The 21897-nt window shown below is 39.4% G+C and overlaps 4 protein-coding genes across 4 annotated transcripts in view; all 4 read right to left on the bottom strand.

Annotated features, from left to right (window-relative positions):
* The window catches only part of LOC101299758 (homeobox-leucine zipper protein HOX3-like), a 2294-nt gene extending 1701 nt beyond the window's left edge, over window positions 1–593 (bottom strand). The window contains exons 1-2 of the mRNA XM_004297319.1: window positions 421–593; window positions 24–208 (exon numbers count right to left, since the gene is read on the bottom strand). Of these exons, the coding sequence (XP_004297367.1) occupies window positions 24–208; window positions 421–487 (252 nt within the window). The 5' untranslated portion in view covers window positions 488–593. The remainder of the gene's footprint in view (window positions 1–23; window positions 209–420) is intronic.
* Window positions 594–4689: 4096 nt separating this feature from the next.
* Window positions 4690–14230, bottom strand: LOC101291046 (ATP-dependent DNA helicase RecG-like). The gene is made up of 19 exons (XM_004298417.1): window positions 14206–14230; window positions 13848–13920; window positions 13661–13743; window positions 13441–13576; window positions 12050–12583; window positions 11838–11950; window positions 11030–11258; window positions 10224–10387; window positions 9786–9867; window positions 9322–9411; window positions 8830–9063; window positions 8391–8462; window positions 8017–8169; window positions 7780–7923; window positions 7257–7415; window positions 6804–6887; window positions 5940–6512; window positions 5254–5357; window positions 4690–5142 (listed from the first exon to the last, which is right to left on the bottom strand). Exons 2-18 carry the CDS (start codon window positions 13872–13874, stop codon window positions 5265–5267), a joined length of 2970 nt encoding a protein of 989 aa, XP_004298465.1. The 5' UTR covers window positions 13875–13920; window positions 14206–14230; the 3' UTR covers window positions 4690–5142; window positions 5254–5264.
* A 590-nt stretch (window positions 14231–14820) lies between these two features.
* Window positions 14821–16623, bottom strand: LOC101300046 (serine carboxypeptidase-like 50-like). The gene has a single exon (XM_004297320.1). The coding sequence runs from the start codon at window positions 16552–16554 to the stop codon at window positions 15205–15207; it is 1350 nt and encodes a 449-aa protein (XP_004297368.1). The 5' UTR covers window positions 16555–16623; the 3' UTR covers window positions 14821–15204.
* A 346-nt stretch (window positions 16624–16969) lies between these two features.
* LOC101291332 (serine carboxypeptidase-like 50-like) lies at window positions 16970–18397 on the bottom strand. The gene has a single exon (XM_004298418.1). It carries the CDS (start codon window positions 18395–18397, stop codon window positions 16970–16972), a length of 1428 nt encoding a protein of 475 aa, XP_004298466.1.
* Window positions 18398–21897: the final 3500 nt, after the last annotated feature.

A 21897-nucleotide genomic window follows, 5' to 3' on the forward strand; every position in this document is an offset into this window, starting at 1 on the left:
GAGAGAGAGAGAGGGTTTGTTACGGGGTTTAAAGTGTGGTGCTGTCTGAAGCTCTCTTCGAGAAGACGGGACTGTTCCTTTGTGAGACGGAGCTTCTTCCGGGGCGGGCCGCCCGATCCGTTGCTGCTGTCTTCTTCGTCCTCCAGTAGTTCTTCTTGATCTGCTCCTTGTCCTGCTGATGGTACTTGGTTTATGTCCAAGTCCCTCACTGCACCGCAAAACCCATGTTCATTCATCAGGCACACGAACAAGTTAGGGTTTAGAAAAGACAATCCCCACAAAGACAGACAGGGGAAAAAGAAAAACACATGCAAGCAAGTTAAGAAGACGATCATACGATAACAGAGTCTAGAAAAATTAAGAAGATGATCGATCGGAGATTGATTATGAGGAGAAACCGGTGGATAATTAGTTAATTACCTGAGGAAGGAAGAGATGGGTAGGAAGAGAAGCCAGGAACAGACATAGTCAACTCCAAGCTCGCCATAGATACCTGTTATTGATCAAAGCTAGCTAGCCAAAAGGTGATGAGAGGAGGAGGAAGAGGAGGAGAAGGAGAAGAGAGGAGAGAATAAAAGGTAAAGTAAAAACAGAATGAGACAGAGATGGAAAACCCCAAGTTTATAGTGGGGAATTGGGGATGAATTAAATAGAGAGGGTTAAGAAAAGGTCAAATAAATAGTGCCACACAGAAAAAACTAGAAAATGTAAAGAAAATGTGTATGGAGATTGGAGAGTATTGAATTTTGGTTTTTGGTTTTGGAGTTGGGTTTGGGTTTGGGGTAGGGGTAGGGTTTCAATTCTTTGACTGTTGTCGTCAAGTCAAAGGTCTGGCCAGGACACGTGTCCAAGCGATGAAAAAACTGGTGTAGGAGAATAACCGGCAAGGTTTACTGTACAAGGTTTTAGAAAAGAAGAAGAGGTCCGACTCTTATTTGTCGGTTGGAAAGGTCAAAGCTGATGAAATGATTGAACTGTATGTGAAGCAACAACTAAGCACTGCTGCTCTACCTTAGCTTAATCAAGCTAGCTTATGTGAACATTGTGAAGCTAGAAAGCTATGCACCTTCTTCCTCATAGACATTTTCATTGCCCCCCGAAAACGAAATGACATCCCATATTGCCATGATCAGGACCACTGAGACAGTTTCATATCTGTTATCATCATCATCATCATGCATCACAGATCCAGGTAGATATGGTCGACTGGGAATTAAGGTGTTTGTTTATGAATCATAAATGGCGCGCAGTGGGGAGGTTACTGTTTGAAACAATGGAGGATCAAAGAAATTCAATGCTGTTGGATTTGTTTTGCGGGTACATTAGGAATCGCACTTGCAACGCTTTCTTTGAACTACTGGCCAAAGAAGTAAGCGATGAAATTATTTTCCGGGTGGTATGGAATTTGGAAGAAGTGCCATTTATGAAGCTAGGAAGAGCGTGCTGGGTTTTCTGCCAAACCCTTTCATTTATTTTCACCAATGAATTTGAATTACTTTCTGGTGTAGGTATGGAAGAAAGCAGGGTGAAACAGTTTTAATGAGGAAGACCATTGCACGCTTCTGCTATCTCTGGCATGCATAGATTACTGAGTTATGATACACAACAACGTTTTCTATTGCCCTTTCTGACATAGCAACAGAAAACATTTATGCCTCTTCTTTGATTCAAGGATTACAAGTTTAACCGAAATGATCAAATGTGTTCAAATCCAGGAGCTCAAAACGTAACTCCTTTCTGTCTAATTTTCCCTTGCATTTATCATTGCTTTTCCTTTCAGCTAGCTCGCTCTGAAATACTATAGCAGTGACCTAAAACTGAGGTGGTAATATAGTATATTAATTCTTCAGGTTCATATTCCACTAATTAAATTTGATGGGTTTGTAACTACTATGTCCAAGTCCACCGACTACCTGCTTCATTGTATTGAAGGATTTGACAATCTTTCAATTGGAACGGTGGACTAGGATTAATTATAACCAGACTAATGGCCGATTATATGCACAAAAGCGGATATATATGCACCTAATTCATGATTAGCTTTGACCGTGAAAATCTATAACAAAAAAGTGACATGCATATATTATAACCAATTTGGCTTCTTCTTTAATGGTATGATAACCATTAAAAGGTGCTGCATTTGAGACACAATATATACTAGCTAGCTAGCAGTGGCGGAGACATAATTTTTACTTAAGGGGTTCGAGTTTGACAAAAGATAACTAGACTTAAATTTATTTTAGTTACCTATGTGTTAAATGTACCAATTGTGTGCATCATTTTCCACCTACAAGCTTATTAAAGTTTTATTCAAAATCAATAACGATAGTGTGATATATCTACACGAACAAAAAGTTTAGCAAAAGATTGATGATATATATTAACAAATTAGAAGGTTTTTACTTGTAGTTCATACTCACTAGAGATAGGAGAATTGGAGGGCACAAAATTGACATAAAGTTAAAGAAAAATCAATACCATTAAACCCTGACCATGGAAATATTATCTGTTTCCTTCTATGTAATGTTAATTACTCTTAAAAAAAAAATGTTAATTACTCTTGTTTAACCGATCCAATTGAATAATCTATTAGTTACATAAAATATTAGTTCTTTCTGTTTACTTTTCTGGTCTCTTACCTATCTAGTCAAGTGACACGAGGTAGTTACTGTGAGATTGGCTTGGGCAATACACATGCAAATAGGCAATCAGTGAAAAGGCGTCCAGACCCCGCCACACCTAAACATAGTTCCGCCCCTGCTAGCTAGCTGGAAATTTCATTGTTCATACTTCACATGAAGTTTAAGTTTCAGACATTACACATCACAAAAATGTTTCGGATCCAGTTTTGCCGGGTTGGCAAAACTGATGGTCATCCATGACAAGCCAATCAACTCTCTCTCTCTTTCTCTCCCTCTTTCTTCTCTCTCTCTGTCTCTCTCTTTTTGATTAACTGGTCATGGATGACCATAGTTTTGCTGGTTGGCAAAACTGGATCCAAATGTTTCCCCCTAACTAGTAGAGGGCAAAGATCGACTAAGCAAGTGTGCGACATGAAGAGTAATACTTTTCCATTTGCATCTATGGTGTGACTAGGCCGGCCAAATAATGATCAATCGAAGTCTCGTGGTCTCGATTTATCTCTAGTTGATCGTATCATGCATTAATTTTATCACATGCACAAAAATTATAGCACGTCTTAATTTGTAAGTGTTCAACGTATTTATTTATGGCCGTAAGATCAACCATAAATCAAAAATGTACCATTTAACCCGCTGAAAATGCATTCAACACTGATATTGAAGAACCTAGTAGAAGAAAAAGGTGTCCATTTTTCCGAAGAGGAATGGATCGTATGCATGATTAGGGCAAAAGTGAAAAGCGTGGGAAATGGGGCGGTGATAGTCTGGTTCGATCATTGCATCCAAGACATGTCGTGGAACAAGATGGTGCCTGTGGGTCCCACCCTTGAATGATTGGTAAGGAACCAGGTGGGACCAGATTGTCTGCTTGTCTCTCGTCGTGAATTGCCGATTGGGTATTCCACCAAACATACCGTGTTCTGTCATCCCAGTGGATAACACCTTGGCCCTACCCAACCCGCACTATGTTCTTCACAAAACTTGCACTCAAAAAACATCAGCTAGCTAGTGTTCTGATTTTCTAAGTTTCTCTTATCCAAATATCGAGTTAGCCTACTTGATCTCGTTAGATTCGTATCGAGTTAGTCTACTTGATATATCCATACATTAAACGAGTTGAAATATCAAAGTAAACTAAATTGAAACAGAGATGGTCTAATTTGAGATCAAGTCAAGCTAGTCTAATGTATCGAGACGTTAATATATCGTATAATTTGTTTAGTGCTTTAAGCTTGAGCATCTTTGCTATGGTTTCAAACACATCATCAAGTTACCAGAGGAATTTGTTTACTGAAAGAAACAGGAATCTGCATTTTGAGTTACAGGACATGTAAATAAGAACAAATCGAGATCGTGTATGAGACCATGATGTAAAAGTGTGTATACTGATTCCAATGGTTTTGCATATAAACGAATGATGAAAGCACGCACGAATTGTTTTCCTATCATGTTGTTCGAATCCGACAGCAAGATTATCCTCAATCCAGAAATGTCTTTCTTCATTATAACATCATTTGAACTTTGTTTCTGAATTTGTGGTCACCTATTATTCCCCAAAAATCATCTTTGTACAGGATCTTTGAAGATAAAGAAGTCGTGATTCTGCAAATTATAAAGTTATTATTTTGGAAGACTATGTAAGACTTGAACTACCTAGTACTCGTACCTGGGCTACCTGCTCTTGAGTCTTGATTACCAGTCAAACCCAACCAAAAACCTTCTCAGAGACCAAAGAGAAGTAACTAAGGATCTAATAGTCAAATGGTTGGGATTAGAGAAAGAAAACAGCAAGGTTTCCAGTCAATTCAGAGTTTCACCAACTATCCTCACTTTGACAACCTTAAAGTTTGACGGTCAACAGATCAGAAGAAACAATGAAGCTGCCATGCGTTAGACACAAAATACTTCAGCTCATTGGCACACGTATATGATCAGCAAGTTAGTTCAGATTAAATAAGGAAAGAAGGCATTGGATTTGACCGATTTGTATTCAGATTAAATAAGGAAAGAAGGCATTGGATTTGACCGATTTGTATTCAGATTAAATAAGGAAAGAAGGCATTGGATTTAACCGATTTGTATTCAGATTATCCTTGAAACACAGTTTATGCAACAAGACTTTCTCGTCATTTTTGGTCAGTTATTCTGTTCTGTTGAACCTACAGATTTCAGATACAAATACAAAACGATGAAAAATAAACATTAGACATCGCAGCGGCCACATAATTTGTCATCTTTGAGCATCCTTAGATGTTACAGAGGCCCCCTTCTGTGGGTGACTTGCCAAGGACTTGGTACAATTGTCAATTCCAAGGGCTTGCGGCTTGCCTGACTAAACTTCAGAATGTTTGGTTCCAACAAACTCAACCCTGTAACATCAGACCTAAAAACTCCTGTGTTCTTATGTACCCAAATTTCCTAAATATACAACTGCAGCCTCTAAGTTGTTGGAATTACCATTATGTAGAGTTGCCCAGAAACATCAAAGCTAGTGAAACCTCTGATGTGCAAAACATCAAAGCCATTGTATATTAGAAGAGGGTAATAAACAGAAAAACTGAAGATGTAATCAGTACAACAACCGTACGAGATCCAGGCTTTCAGATTTTACCTTAGGTAATCTCAGTCACCCAGAATAGACAGCGGTTGTCTCATGCTAAGCTCTGCCTTGAGTACCGGGAATTGCTCCAAATCATGAGAATCACCTAAAACTTTCTGTAAAAAGAAAACCACGACTTTCATAAAGAACTGTACTACATGAACCAGAAGATCACCAAAGTGGACTTGCGGAGTAAAAAAGAAATGCAGAAATCTTTTTTTTTCTTTTCCCTCGTGGATTTTAGAAATGAAAATTTATCAACACAGGATATGTCCAAAAGGTAACTAAACCAAAAAAGTATCTTTTTGTGGTCTGAATATAGTATGATCAATTTTTGTGGGACAATAAGTACTACAATCAATTAAAACCTAAAAAATCAGCTCTGTACGACCACATAAAATTCAGACACATGAATGGCCCAAGTTATTTCATACCAAAAACAATACATGATTTCATGTACTTCAGAACTAAACCAAGAATATAGTCAACATACAATGGAGACACAAACTCATAAGACAGTACTTATGCAGATATACCTAACTTCAAAAAAGAAATGAAGTATCATATGTACAAGTATCTCTTGAATATAGAAACAATGTAGGGGATATGGTAACCAAATTAATCAAAGAAGTCATTGACCAAAAACAGTTTATCACAAAAGTAAATGATAAAGATAACAATAAAGGAATATTAATTACCAGAGCAGCATGGTGTGCTTCTTGTAAGATATTGCCATCCATTTCCAATCTTGCAATAGGAAACTCTGGAAGATGTCCCGACTGTTTCTTGCCAAGCAAGTTACCAGGTCCACGTAAAAGAAGGTCCATATTAGCCAAGTAAAACCCATCTGATGATTTTCCGAGGACCCTCAGCCGTGGCAGGCTGCTCTCAGAAGATGCTAACAGTAAACACTTAGACTTTCTCACTCCTCGTCCAACTCGTCCTCTAAGTTGATGCAACTGAGCAATCCCAAACCTCTCAGCGTTCATAACAACCATCATAGATGCATCTGGGACATCAACACCAATCTCAATCACTTGCGTGGCAAGAAGTATATCTGTTTCACCAGACCTAAACTTTCTCAATGCTTCATCTTTCTCATCACTCTTCATTTTTCCATGCAACAATCCGCAGCTGTAGCCGCGAAACCTATGAGATATAGCTTCAAAATCCGCAGAAGCTGCCCGAAGTTGAGGCAGCTGCTCAGATTGTTCAATGACCGGATACACTAGATATACTTTGCCTCCTTCTTTTAACTCATCTAGCATCATCTGTTACATGTTATATAAATTTTACTCAGATACTAATAAAGCTGAAACACCAAAATTCTAGTTATTCTAAATTTCTAGTAACTTGAACCAACACGAAAATACTAAATTCATCAAGGATCATCATCCAAGTAACAGTGACAACTATAAGGCTATGATGTGTTTTTACTCTTTTTATGCTCTAAATTTCCAGTCCACCAAGCCATCCTTGTATGCATTAATGGCTTATTATTTTTAATTGATATTCATCTAAATCTATTGTAGTCTTGTCGGGCTTAAATCAAGGAGAATCACCTCATAAGCATCCTCATACCCATTTTCATTTCCTTGAATAATGAATGTCTCCACCGGTATTCTTCCAGGTGGCAAGTCTGTTATCTGTAAATTAAAGAAAGTAGAAACATGAGAATTAGAGAACATTCAGTTTACAGGATATCAATTTTGTACAAATGTAGCGCTCAGTCTTTTTCTCTTTTATTTTGGACGTGAAAAGCAACACCCAACATATTACATAAAAAGGTTAGAAGCAACTAGATTTGAATACATTCATTTCCGTGTTAGCTTAAGATGTGGAATTATTGTTATTGTTGTTGTTGTTATTGTTGTTGGGGGTGAATAATGTAATTTCATGATTTAAAATTGTTATTGAAAACTTAAATTCCAGACGCGGAGAAAAGAAAAACAAAAGTAAGGAAGATCTTTGTTCCAACATAAATAAGCGTGAAGGAACAGAAAGAAAATGCATACTTGTGTTAATGACATATCCCCGTATAAGGCCAGAGCAAGTGTCCTTGGGATCGGAGTAGCTGACATGGCAAGAACATGAGGAGCCATATGCTTTTCACATTTGGAGGTCCCATCTGAGTTTGTGGCTAGCATGTTAGAACTTATGGAGGTATAGTATAGCTGCAGGGAAAAGTACCTCTGTTAGCTGTATATAGATTGAAATTACGATAAAAAGGAGCAAGTTTCAAGGAATGGATTCTAAATGCCACATTATTACTATCCTAGAAGAAATGTTCAATTGATCCATAGTTCCATACCAACCCTAGAAGGTCCAAACTTCCCCTCTACTTAGATTGACAATGATCAATAACTACACAATTTAATGAAAAACTTATTGGCAATGATTTTCCACAGCAATATCAACAAAAATTAATCGGTCATTTTGTTACAAATAGTCAAGTTGTAACACAGTTAGTAGACAAAGTAAACATGGAGTACTACAGCCTCACAGAACATGACCAACATTTCAGGTCTAATAGACAACCTTACTGTTAAACCGTCCTCTCTGGATGACACCGAAACGATGTTGTTCATCCACCACAGCAATCCGTAATGCAGAGAACTCCACACGGTCAGCTATCAAACTGGTTGTTCCAATGACCATTGATATCTCTCCAGTCTGGAGACTCTGATGATCCATAACATCATGAATGAGTTGTTACTGAATCACCAAAATAGTTTATTTCACCAAGAACCAACAGAACTGGACATTTTTACTTGCCTTTTGAATCATCCGTGATTGTTTTGACGGGGTTGATCCTGTTAGTAACGCAATAGTAGGTTTGAACTCAACATCCTCCATAGTTTCAAGCAAATTCTTTAAGTGCTCATAATGCTGGACAGCAAGCAACTCAGTAGGAACCATGAAAGCTGCCTATACATTAAAGAAAGGGATAATCAGAAATCTCTTCTGCTACGAACAGTGATTATAACTATATCGCATTTGAGAATATGAATGGAGAAAGGTTTGAGATTAATCAAAGCAATAGATATTCAAATAAATGGACTCCAATCATCAGACAGCCATAATTAAAATGGTGTAAAGTAATTTCCAAACAAATATGAATAACAAGGAAAAGGTCTTGAAAGCCCAACCTGATATCCAGAGCCTATTACCTCCATGCATGCTAGAAAAGCAACTACAGTTTTACCACAGCCAACATCACCCTGGAAATATATGAAACATCATATTATCAACCAAGAATATTCAGCTTTCTATTACATCTACTTCGCATTCCATATCAATTAGAAGAAAGAAAAGAACTAGTGTAAAAGTCATGGCCCTAAAATTGAACTGAACCATAAGCCAACAAGTAACTTGTCCTCAGGTGGTAAAATGTTGTATATAGTGTACATAATCTAACTCCATTTACGTAATATGGAATCTTTTTAACTGCAGTAAGTCAATTCAGCTCAAGATGTAGAATTACAATATCAGAATCAGAATGAATATGTAATTATGTGTGTGTGTGTGTCTACAAGTTGTACTAAACCTGAAAATAATTGGATACATCTGATAATCAAGATTTAAAACCTGCAATAGCCGATTCATGGGCACTGGTTGCCTGAGGTCCCATATAATTTCTGAAACAGCAGTGAGCTGACTGGCTGTAAGAGCATATGGAAGAGCTTTAAGGAACTTCTTGGTAAGATTGGACCAATCTTCCATATAAGCAGCACTTGATTCAGGTTTCCTGTACTTATCTAGCAATCCATCTTTCTCTATCTGTGTACCAAGCCCTTCAAGCATTTGGTATAAGCGCGCTAGCTGATAGGTGATGATAATTGGGTCAGTAATCTATTCATGAATTAATCATTGCATGATAAAAAAAAAAGCACAAGTTATGAAAACTAAAAATGTCAATAGGAATTTATTATGAACTCAGAAACAACAAAAGTCATATAAAAGCATAAAAAAGTATATATGATCACAATAAGATATATACATTCTACAATTACAAAAGTGGCCAGAGCTAATAGAATCTTTTAAACTTCAAATAAAGAGAACAATTTTGAACAACACTACCTGAAGGTAAAAGAACTCGTCAAATATTAGCCTTTTCCGAGCCAAATCAGCTTCACTCATACTCTTCGGTTGGTGAATCTCAGTGTACGCCTGTATTGTTAACATTCATATTGCTCATTTTCTTTTTTACGCACATGAAACATATTAAAAGAACAGCAAGGAGGCACATATAGCTATACTAAAACATGCACACTGAGACAAATTGAGGTGGATGGAGTCGCATACTCTGCTCCCAGAACATTAAACACCACAAAAGAAAAAGAAAAGAAAGAATATATAGTTGTAGAAAGGAAGATATGACCAATGAGACAACTTAAAGCTAACATTTATCCATGTCATTGAAAAAAATTTAAAAATCAAGATATATTTGTTCTAGTGCGTGTTATCATTGTAACGAGTGACCATAACTTAGGTATGAAACTATGAATCACAACTTTACAAGTAATGAGAGTAAAGGTACTTACATCATGAAGACTGAGCAGCCCAAATTCCTGAATGATACTTTTAGGAATAGGATCAATATTGACAGGTAAAACTTGTACAACTCTGGAATATGTAACATGACATAGATTTAGTTTATTAGTTTAAGAGAAAACTACAAAGCCATTGCCCAAATCATCCAATACTGGCACATTCACAAGTGAAAAGACCAAGAGGCATTTCCCATGAAAGAGTTAATTACATAGTATATATACACATAAATGGAGCCTATGAGGTGATTGAGCAAACCAGCCATTCATACAGAAATGAATACAAATGGTACAAATTTCTAAGGAAGAGATCTAATAGCCTAAAGTATCTTAGAATAAGAAAATTAAGAATTTTTTAGGTCTCGCTCTGCAAGGGAGGAGTTGTGTCATCATGTTACAAATTAACACACTGAAAATGTAACAGGCACAAACCTTTCAATGATATCTCTCAAAATGTTTGGATTTAAGCCTCCTTTTGAAGGGTATATAGGATATGGCCTCCCTTTTGCATGAAAAGACAAGTCATTTTCATCCTTAAGGACATCAATATTATATTCTCTCATTTCATAGTGATCTTTGGTAGGCATTGTCCTCACCTATATCAAATGGCATCATCATAAGTACAAGTCTCCAGATTAAGATTAGATAACTGAAAACTGAAGAGTAATATCATTAAGAATTTAAGATAACATTTGATGCATTTCATAAAAAGAGTTATCAATCTATCTATCCTTAATAACTTTCAATACATGAAAAAGCGAGTCATTTTTTAAATTGCATATCAGATGGAACAAAAAGCTGCTGCAAAGGCCCTAATCAGGGAGTAAAAGTTAACAAGTCAAAAGGTCTTCAATGCAATTCACATGCCCTTAAGCAATCACTTTTCTGAAAGCATTACGAATATGCAAAAGCAATCCACAAATGCAGCAATATCTATTCATAACAAGGAAATACATCATCATAGCAAGGACTTAGATTCTGTCAGCTTCAATCCAGCAGGGACCAGCCCATTAATCTTGAACAGTATTAAATTCATTAATCGTAATCATACTTGACAATATAATTATGCACAAGAAGGAAAATCACAATTCCATTTAAAGGAGGGTCAGGTGCATTTTCTGAGGAAAACTGTACGCAATACCAATTGAACAAATTGAAGAGCAAGCAAATACTGAACTTGCATTTGATCAAAAGAAAATACTAAGGTACTGAACAAGTAAGAAAAGCAATGAACATACCTTACCACTAACACAAACAAAGTCTCCCTCTTTGTGCTTCTGCTCAACAATTCTAAGAAACGGTAGAGAAGTGAAACGTGTACCACGAAAAAATTTCTTCAGATGCACATATATTGTTTTCCTTCTACAATCGGTAGAATCATCTTGATTGTCCATTATTTTATCATCAGCAATCTCACATCCCACGACAACCTCAACAATGGAAAAAGAAGCACCGGCTTTGATTCCCCTGCAAAAGAAGAGGTATAGATATCAAAACAAAAGCTGCACATTATAAACATTATTTAAATAAAAAAGGGAATACAGAGACAAGTGCATATGGACACATGTAACATGGCTACAGATGCATTACCACATATGAGTTACAAAGGCATAAAACTTGGCACTAACAAACATATGTCATGACACGTTCTTTGCTATGTCAAACTAGGTACCATTTTCTCATGCCGACACTCTAACATCAGTGGATATTTCAGAACATCAGGTTTCTGTCAGGAAGCAATAAGATTTCTGCCATTGTGATTCACATTGTTTATCACACATCTTGATTTCTAATTAAATCACACTACGAAGCAAAGCAAGCAACAAGTCAAGTTACTATGAATATATCATTTTATATTCTCTGTTACTGACCCCACCCAATTGGTAAGGTGAGGACATAGAGTGCCTATTACAATACTAATATCACCAATTAAATTATTTCGTATAACACGATAAAAGCGCAAACGGCTTATACATCATAGCAGGAACGTTGCTAATACATTATTTTGGTATGTAAAGTAAACTACATGAGGCAGAAATTAATTACCTTGATTTTAATATCTTTCCAATGAAAATCAAGTATTGTCCATCATCAATTTCAATTTGAGCATTCTGTAAATCAGCATAGGTCCGAGGAAAGTGGTGCAGCAATTTGCGAACCTATATAGGAAAAGATGTGAGCCAAGGCATGTATATTTCTTTTATTAATTTTAAGTGAAAATGGGGACACTTCCTTTATTTAAATCTCCAAAAACTTACCGTATGAAAGCCACAATTTTCTAGCTGATTAATACGCTTCTTACTTATTCCAGGTACACAACTGATAGGATTGTCCAGGAACAACTCATCAGGCACAATGTTCTTTTGTGATTTAACTGACACTTTGTTAGAAGATTCATCCACGGGAACTGGTTGATAGGAGTGTCTCTCAGCAGCCAAAGTCTTTGACTGATCCTCTGTTAATATGGAAGTTTCAGCACTTGGAAAAGAAGGATACAGAGAATCCCCTGTTTCATAGAGATGATCTCCCTCCTGTTCTTCAACCGCAGAATCAGAAGAAAATCCTTCTGGACCTTGAGTCGTTAAAGGTGTCAACTTTTCAAAGAAATTAGCAGTCCCATCATACAATTCCACTTGAGGGGAACTACCCAAAATGATTGATGGAAATCTCTGGCAGACGAACGAGACATCAAAATCATCCATTGCATCTTTAATATTCATACCATAATGCTTTTCAGCTCTTTCATTCTCAATCAAATCATGAAGACCATCATAACCCATCAAAACAGATACCTAAAAGAAAAGGAGAGACCAAAATATGAACTACAGTAAACTCAAATAAAAGCAATAGTATAGTCATCAAGATAGACAACTAGAAAACAACTTGGAGGACACATGATCAATGCCTCACCAAAGAGAAACCCTTTGTATGCAAAACTAAACATTCTCAAAAGAAAAAAGAAAAGGGAAAAGCATATTTGGTGTGGACAATGAGCTATATCACTTATTTTCTCCTCACAGTATTCCTTACATGAAATCAGTGTTCTAACATGCACAGTGATGGACTTAAGAAATCCAGGAACCAGGGCATTAGGGGTCCTTAAAACACAATTTACTAATTCAATTACAATAGACGTGTTACCACAGCTCATTCACAAGAGGGTCATACATACTAAAAATGCTTCTACATACTTGACAAGGAGAGCATCACCATGATAATAATATATTTGAAGAGGAGGATTGTTCTACTGAAACATAGAAATATGAAAAGTATTGGACAAAGATCATGAATGTTCATAATACACAAGCATCAGTTCAAATGATCCCTAAAGATACCAAAGCCATGATTGAGCTAAATATTCTCACAAAATGTGTACTGAAGTCAATGACCTGAATTGCTCACTTAGAAGTAAAAACCACCCTCAAATGGTGTAGTGAGCTGCATTTATCTTCATAATATATTATACCATATAACATGTAGGATTCTATATGCTGACTACTTTTAATCGGTTTTCGATCTCAAGAAAGCGACAACTGGAGCTATGGGAGGAAATGTGTATTCACCAGCAAGCCTCACATCAGAATCCAACATTATGCATATAAAAACAGAAGTTTTCAGAAGAATCAAACTTGTATTGGCAGAAGGATACCTTGTTAAGTAACTTTGATCGATCTGAGACGCTTGCTATGCCATAACTATCTGCCTCCTCCAAAATACTCTTAGCAAAAGTATGCTTTGATCGAGAACAAATTTTCAATATTTTAGAAAGGAGAAAAGTACTGAACCTACAATGAATACAACATTGCACATTGATAATCATTTACCATACTTTTGTCATCAGACTATCAAATCGCAAAGAACAAACAAACCTCATTTTGCTACCCAATGCATTCCGATATCCCTTCTCAGCTTCAAAAGCTATTGCGCTCCTCAATCCATTTCCTCCGAAACACTGGAAACCAAAAGTTGGAAACTTCAATCGCTAGATATCCAAAATCGTAACATCTCATTTGAACAATAGTGAAACCTAAACAATTTGAAATAACTACAACATACCATGCTAGCTGAAACTGCCAGTGCCATACCTACTGCATAAACAGGACATGCCTAACCAACAAAAACATCAATCCTGCACAAGATTAGCAAGACAGCTTCAGTTGCATGATTCCAAAGCTCACATTTTCAACAATACTACCAAGTAGTAGTCTTTGTCAATCAAAACAGAGCTCACTAGCTACCTCCACTTGAAATAATGAAATCGCAGTGATCATATATAATCATATACAGAAAGAAATAAACTACTGGGTAAACTTCGGAATCAAAGCTTGAAACTTTGGAGCTGAACTGAAACACAACCGCTTCTGTTTCTATTGGGAAACAAACACCAAACATAAAAGGGAAGTTGGGTAAGTACCTGTTGCTCAATCCTCAATATTCTGCAAAACCAATAACACCCAGAAACGCTAGAAGAAGCTCCAGTGACACAAATTCAGTTCCCACTTCCCAATTCAACTTCCCACCTATTGGGATATCCCACTCTTAATTCCTTTTTTCTTTTCTGGGCCAAGGCCTGATGACGACTCTGATGGGCCTGATCCAACTTTAGCCTCTTTCAGTGGTTATAAATAGCTGAAAGTGCTAGGGTTGTAACATGCAACTTCTCTGTTTCAATTAAGCCTCCGTCTCCCAGTTTTTGTTAGTTTCTTAGTTCCTCAGATTTCAAGTGTTTCAGTGTTATGATAAGGGCTGAGGCATAAAGGGCAGAGCTTTATGCATCTATGCATGAAATCAGTGGCTCTGATTTTGCTTGTAGGTTTTCTACAGGACTCCCTGCCGTTCTAGCCCTAAAGATCAAGTCTTTTTGACGATGGCATCATAGTACGGGTTATGTGCTTAATGGGTTGTGCAACTGGAGCTCTGGTACTTGGGAGGGTCTAACCCAATCAAGTTCAGGTTCCTTTTTCCTTCCCATTTTATCTTCACAAACCCGCCTCCATTAGCCATTACATTTTGAATTCTGGGTACTTTTCTTATTTAGAAGCACTAAATGTTTCAACAAATTTATCAATCACTGCTTTCTGTGACTTGTATGCATATAAACTTAATTGAGAAGCTAAGATTCTGGGTTTAATACCTTCATAGATGAAGTTTCAGTGGAAATTTATATCAGAGAATAGGCCCAAGTTCCAGTGTTTGATGTTCACTATAGGCAAAGCTTGAAGAACATAATCATGTAATAGATTAAAGGCTTGAAACACTGTGAACTCATTGGATCATCATAAATAGCAGGGGAATGATTTATTCAATAGAAAGAGGTAAGCTTCAGCTGAATATTGCCCCAAATTCTAATAGTGATACAGGAGTGAACATTACAAGGTACAACTCTCATGTTCAAGAACATAGTGATGACAGATTATATATCCTCTTGAACATTGGCAAACAGCCCTTTATCTAAAACCCAGTCTTCAATCATAGCCTGAGCTCTCAATGGCTGGTCTGTAGGCAAAAGATGACCTGCACCAGAAACCACAACTTGGCTCAAACTCCCCCATTTCTGAACATAACCAGCAGTCTCTCCACCCAACTTCCACACATTCCGATCCGCCGCCAGATACTTCTCTATCCCTTCCCATTTCATGGTCTTTACCCAAGCCTCCGTGCCATACACACCATCTCGCAAATCATACTGGCCTTGATACAACAACACCTTGCTGTTCTTCACAAGAAACTCCACCATGTACTTCACACTCTTCATCACATCCGCATGCAACACATCTCCCACCAAATCACTACACTCCTCGAAAACAGTCGACACATTTGACACCCCCAATGCCTTCTTCACTTCCTTGTGGCTCAACAAGTCCTCAACCAAACTAGTCGCGTAGTCGGCATTCTTTGTGTAGTCATACAAAGTAGCCAGCCCTGTCATATTTTGCAGCCTCCTCAAAACTCTGTTTCGACCATCTGTTGCCGCACTCCAATTCATGGCCTTAATCAGCCTCACCGCCTCATGTTGAAGCTCCTCCAGCTCACCCTTCTGCCTTTCATTGATCAAACCAGAGTAGTAAGCATTATCAGCATGAGTTGTCACCTGAATCACCGGGTCTGTCAAGCCATCTCCTATAGCAACACCGCCTAAATTCACACGCTTAGACTCACTCAGCTCGGCATTCCTCTTCAAAATGTAGTAGCCAATAGCCGGAATATACTTCCCTGCATAGCTCTCGCCAGTAATGTAAATAGGCCTCGACTTAAAAGCAGGATCAAGCTCAACGAACTTGGTGATTGCAGTAAACAAGTGTTTAGCAACTCCAAGCTGATTAGTTGGTATCTCTTCGGGCTTCGCAGCTATGCTGAATCCTGATCCGATGGGATTGTCCAGAAAAAGCAAGCCGAAAATGCGGTTCCAAGAACCAGAGTTGGGCTCCAAGGCGAGTGGCTCGGAGGGCTTCTTGTGGAAGTTCACGCGCCATGGACCAAGCTCGAAGAAGTTGCCGATCATGGAGGAGCAGCCGGGGCCGCCCTGGAGCCAAATGAGGAGTGGAGTTTGTGAGAGAGGTGAGATTGGGGTTTGAGCTTCATAGAAAGTGTAGTATATGGCTGAGTTTGAGGTGGGGTTTACTGGGAGGTAACCTGACTTTGTGGGGAGGGCTTGTTTGGGGAGGAGAGGCGGCGGTGATGAGGCTGTGGTGCGGTGGAGGAGGAGGAGGAGGAGGAGGAGGAAACATAGTAAGCAGAGGAGGTTTGGGGGTGTTGATTCCATTGTAGACTTTGGAGTGTACAATGTTGAATTGTCCAAATGATGATAAGATTGTAAGGCAACTATGCTTACATGCTGAAAGTGATCGTGATGTTTTGGGATACTTCATCAACAACATGGCGCCAAATATAGCCGAACAAAATCAACTTGGTTTTCTCCAATCAATATTGGTCAAGCTGACTCACTCTGTACTGATTCTCAATCATCGGTATTGGTTGTCAGTCCTTTTCCATTGATATTATTGTGGTTCCTATTGTAAATCTTGATTTTTTACCGTATGCATAAGATCACCACATTCACAATTTGAAGAACCAAAAAGCAAACTTCTTGACCACGAAAAGAAACAAATAACAAGCCGGCCAGCAAGCTTAGTTTACTCCATGATCATTTACCAAGAAAGAATTTACATTATACAAACTTAGAACAATTGCTCATCACCAAACAACCCTGTTTCCAAAATCCAGCCTTCGATCATTGCCTGAGAGTTCATTGGCTGGTCAGCCGGCACAAGATGCCCTGCTCTTGAAACCACAACATTGCTCAAACTCTTCCATCTCTGCACATACCCTGCAAGCTCATCCCCTCTGCCTCTCCAAACCCTCCTCTCCGCCGCCAAAAACTTCCCAATCTCCTCCCATTCCAACGTCTTCACCCACGCTGTGGTCGAAAACACCCCATCCCACAAATCAAACTGCCCTTGATACAACAACACCTTGCTCCTCTTCACCAACAACTCCACCATGTACTTCACACTCTTCATGTTATCCTCATACAAAGCAACTTTCACTACACGGCTGCAGTTTCTAAACACCGCCGACTCCTGCACATTCATAATCCTCTTCACCCTTTCGTCGTGCAAAAAGTCAGTGATCCATTGAGTCTTGTGGTAAGGAGCTTTCTTGGAGTAGTCAAACAATGTGGCCAATCCTGTCATGTCACTCAGCATATCCACAACTCGGTACCTAGCATTGGTCGCATCTCTCCAGCGTTTCAATTTGGCTAGCCTGATCGCCTCGTTCTGATACATCTCCATCTCCCTCCTCTGTTTCTCATTGATCAAACCCGAAAAGTAAGCATTGTCTGCATGAGTGGCCACCTGAGTCTCCGGGTCAATCAAACCATTTCCTATAGCAACGCCAGCTAAGTTAATGACATGATCAGACTCATCATTCTTCTTGAGTATATAGTAGCCAATTGCTGGCACGTACTTGCCAGCATAGCTCTCGCCCACTACATAAAGCGGACGAGAGCTAAACAACATTGGATCAAGTTCAATAAACTTTGTGATTGCAATGTACAAATGTTTAGCCATCGAAAATTGATCTCTAGGGATTTCCTCGCTGCTAGAGGCGATGCTGAACCCGGATCCTATCGGATTATCAAGGAAAACAAGGCCGAAAATCCGGTTCCAGGAACCGGGGTTAGGTTCAAGCACAAAGGCTTGGTTCTCAAGATCATGATGGTGATGGTATAAGTTGACATGCCAAGGACCAATCTCCATGAAGTTACCAAACAAGGAGGAGCATCCGGGCCCACCCTGGAGCCAAATGAGAAGTGGGGTTTGCGAGAGGTTAGGGAAGGTGAGGCTTTGTGCTTCATAGAAGGTGTAGAAAATGGAGGAGCCTGTGGTGGAGTTGACTTTGAGGTAGCCTGACATGGTTGGCAAAGCTTGTTTGGGGAAGAGAGAGATTGGTGCAGTAGTGAAGAATGAAAACTTGGAGGGTGGCCATAAGGACGAAGCTCGATGAAGATGGAAGATGGGAAAGAGTTGAAGCAATATGAAAACAGAGATGGAGATGAAGATGGTGAGCTTGAGAAGAAGCTTGAGGGTCGACGTTGACTCCATTGGAGATTTGCAGTAGGTGATGCATTGTCATATAGGGATCCCTTGTCATATATTATTTTCTAGGAAGGACGACTAATGCATAGAGCGTTATGGACGGAAACAGCAATGTTAATTTCCATATAAGCAGAAGTTTTATAATGGAGAAAAACATTGCATCGTAATCAGAATGTCGAAAAACAGGTTGTATCGTATTTTAAATAGCATGTACAATTAAACCAGTTTTTTAACTATGTGGGCTAGGCGGAGTCCATGTAGAACTTGACAAATGTCATTTTATAGTTCATGTAATGTAATAAAGGTTAATTTGGCCAATATCTAGTAACGTAAGAAATGAATTTGCTTTTGGACACAATCAAGTTTATTTCTGTATTGCAGAAACATGAAAAACGCGCGACGACTTTGAGCTTTCTCACTAGTTGCAGAGAAGGCTGAAGAGACGTGGCGATTCCGGTGGTAGCTGTCGTTACGTCAACAAGAGGGATCTTGAGAACAAAGCCGTTGCCGTTGCCGTTACCTTTTGTTTTTTAGAACAGAGGACGGGTTAGATGTCCAAACCTCTATTGAAAAAATAAAAGAATACAAAAATAATAAGAAAACATTAAGCCTAACTCCTTAATAAGAAAAATTACCAAAATGATAAGAAGCTTTAACAGACAGATAAACAAAAATCAATATGCAACAAAAAAGTAACCTACCGAAAACGAAAGTTAGGGAGTCCCATATAGTCTTTGCGACAATGAGATAGAATGAAATGCGGAGGCAAAGGAATGCCGTCGTCGTTACCTTTCAACGAGAAAGATCTCAGGTACCCACCTTCAAACTAGACCCTGAAATTTGCTTTCTTTATGGTTCTGGTGAATTGGGTTTTGGAGCTTCATAGTTCGATCTTACACAATATAAAGGTTTCATCGCCAAGATCGTAAATTTAATATTCTCCCTCAAATCTCTCCGCAATAATCTCTGACAATTGCAGAAGACACAACCGAGTGTTGGACGAGATGCCGGTGATGAGGCTCTACAATGGCTTCTAGACATTCTCAAGATTTAGAAGTTCCGAAGAATCGTGTCGTATACCGGCTTCTACTGAAGGTCCTAGAGGGGGGGGGGGGGTGAATAGACCCTGACAACTTTTTTGCTCTATCCCGCGTATAAAGATAGCAAAGATTTGGCTATCCTGTTTGATGTGAGATTAAGTTGTGTAAATAAAAAGGCAAGTACTGAAAGTAAAGATATAACACTAGTACGTTTTTTACTCGCAAAAACCCTGTAACAGGGAGAAAAATTGCGTGCCTCTAACTCTTGAGAGACAACCTTTTCCACTATTGTTAACACACTTCTTACAAGACTCACAACTCAGAGTATGGCATAACACCTAGTCATCCTGTCTAGTCTACCTATTGCACTCAACTGAACCTGCTCTCTTGTCACTCAAGTGTTTTACACATAGTACTATTCTAAGCTTCTAAGTAGAATTCAACTAACACCTTTAGCTAATTCTCAAAGACAGCTTCGCTGGTTGCATCACCTAGATAGACCTCAAGGTATGCAAATGCACAATGATATGAGTTTGAAAAGGTTTTGGTGCTCAGCTCTAAGATTGACAGTCACAATGAAGACTTAGAGATAAATGAGCAATTAGCAAAATGCTAGACTCAATGATAGAAAACAAACAAGACTATTTTCAACAACCAAAAAGCAAGAGAGGCCTTGCTCTCTATTTATAGGCCAAGTGCACAGCTATGAGGAAGCAAACACGTCAACCACATCAATAAAGCTTCTTTTGGACTTTAGCTATTTGTCTGAAAAATTAGGACAGATAGGATCATAGCAATCATTCCATTCATAAGACAAAAGCTAAGAAAGACTTTCCCTAAGAGGAATAAAGCCAAAAGAAAAAGACAAATGGTTTTGGAAAACTTAATTAGTTTTAGTCAAGCACAAGGACTCTACAAAACCACTTTTTCTAATAGGACACTTAGGACAGCTGATCTCTTGGGCGGTGCATCATGTGGGCCAGTTGCTGACTTGGTTTGCGTATCACAAAACCCAGCTGGTCACCTAAGGCTCAAGTCATGTGGTCACAGATTGGTTTGCCACGCCATCAAGAACAAGTGATGGTATAGAGGGCCAAAAACTCTTATGAATCACAAACTGTGGGATACCAAGATAATCATGCATCAACATAATAGCATAAACAACTAAACAACATAAGTCATGAATTGAAACACACAACCTTCATAAATAAACAAGAGTTTTAACAAACATAAAACAAGTGGTTCTCCCCTTTTTTGGCAGTAAATGCCAAAGGGAAACATAGAACATCAAAATCCGAGACCACTAGAAACAGATGTCAACATGAAATAATCAATCGAGAATGGATAAAAAACAACATCAATGCAAAGAAATGCATCATAAATCCCAAGCAGGGTTCCAAGCAGGTCTAGACAGGTCTTGACGGCCTCTAAGTGGGTCTTGGCGGTCCCTAAGCGGGTCTACGAGGGCCAAGGTGGTCCCTTGGTAGGTCAAAGCGGCCCCTTGGTAGCCCTAAGTGGGTCTCGGTAGCATCTTAGTGGCCCTAGACGGCCTCTAAGTGGGTCTAGATGGTTCATAAGTGGGTTTAGGTGGTTCCTAAACGGATCTAGGTGGTCCTTACGTTTGTCTAGGAGGGCCAAGACGGTCCCTTAACATGTCAAGGCGGTCCCTTGGCAGGACAAGGTGGGTCAAAGCAGCCCCTTGGCATGTCGATGAGGGTCAAGGCACTCAAGGCGGTCCTCGGCGGGTCAAGGTGGTTCAAAGCAGCTCCTTGGCGGCTCTCGGTGGGTCAATGCGACCCATTACCGGCCCTAGGCGGGTCTCGATAGTCCCTAGGCGGTCCTTACGCGGGTTCTAAGTAGGTCTAGGCAGAGACCCCTACGTTGGTCTAGGTGGGCCAAGGCGGTCCCTTGGCATGTCAAGACGGGTTAAAGCGGCACTTGGGCATGTTAAGCTGGTCAAAACGGCCCCTTGGTAGGTCAAGGCGGGTCAAGGCAGTCTTTTGGCATGTCAAGGTGACCCCTTGGCGGCTCTCGGCAGGTTAAAGCGGTCCCTTGCCGGCCCTCGACGAGTCAATGTGGCCCACTAGCGGCCCTAGGCGGGTCTTGGCAGCCCCTAGGCGGTCCCTACGCAGGTTCTAAATAGGTCTTGACAAACCTAGGTGGGTCAAGGTGGCCTTTAAGCGGGTCTAGGAGGTTCCTTAACGGGTCTAGGTGGTCCCTACATGGGTCTAGGTGGGCCAAGGTGATCCCTTGGCATGTCAATACGTATTAAAGCGGCCTCTTGGCATGTCAAGGCGGTCTCTTGGCAGGTCAAGGGGAGTCAAAGCAGCCCCTTGGCGGGTCAAGGTTGCCCACTAGTGCCCTAGACGGGTCACGGCAGGCCTTTGGCTTGTCTAGGCTAAACCTAAGAGGGTCTAGGTGGTCCCTACGCAGGTTCTAAGAATGTTTAGGCAGGTCTTGATGACC

The sequence above is a fragment of the Fragaria vesca genome, linkage group LG4 (assembly GCF_000184155.1).
Source record: "Fragaria vesca subsp. vesca linkage group LG4, FraVesHawaii_1.0, whole genome shotgun sequence".
In the NCBI taxonomy this organism is placed as follows: Eukaryota; Viridiplantae; Streptophyta; class Magnoliopsida; order Rosales; family Rosaceae; genus Fragaria; species Fragaria vesca.

Excerpts from the sequence above, each read along its gene's own strand:
- LOC101291332 (XM_004298418.1), bottom strand. The coding sequence starts at position 18,397 with ATGGAGTCAACGTCGACCCTCAAGCTTCTTCTCAAGCTCACCATCTTC.
- LOC101300046 (XM_004297320.1), bottom strand. The coding sequence starts at position 16,554 with ATGGAATCAACACCCCCAAACCTCCTCTGCTTACTATGTTTCCTCCTC.
- LOC101291046 (XM_004298417.1), bottom strand. The coding sequence starts at position 13,874 with ATGGCACTGGCAGTTTCAGCTAGCATG. Across the intron at positions 8,463-8,829 it reads CCATGAATCGGCTATTGCAG|GGTGATGTTGGCTGTGGTAA; the intron begins GTTTTAAATCTT and ends ATATATTTCCAG. Across the intron at positions 6,888-7,256 it reads GGGATATGTCATTAACACAA|ATAACAGACTTGCCACCTGG; the intron begins GTATGCATTTTC and ends TTTAATTTACAG.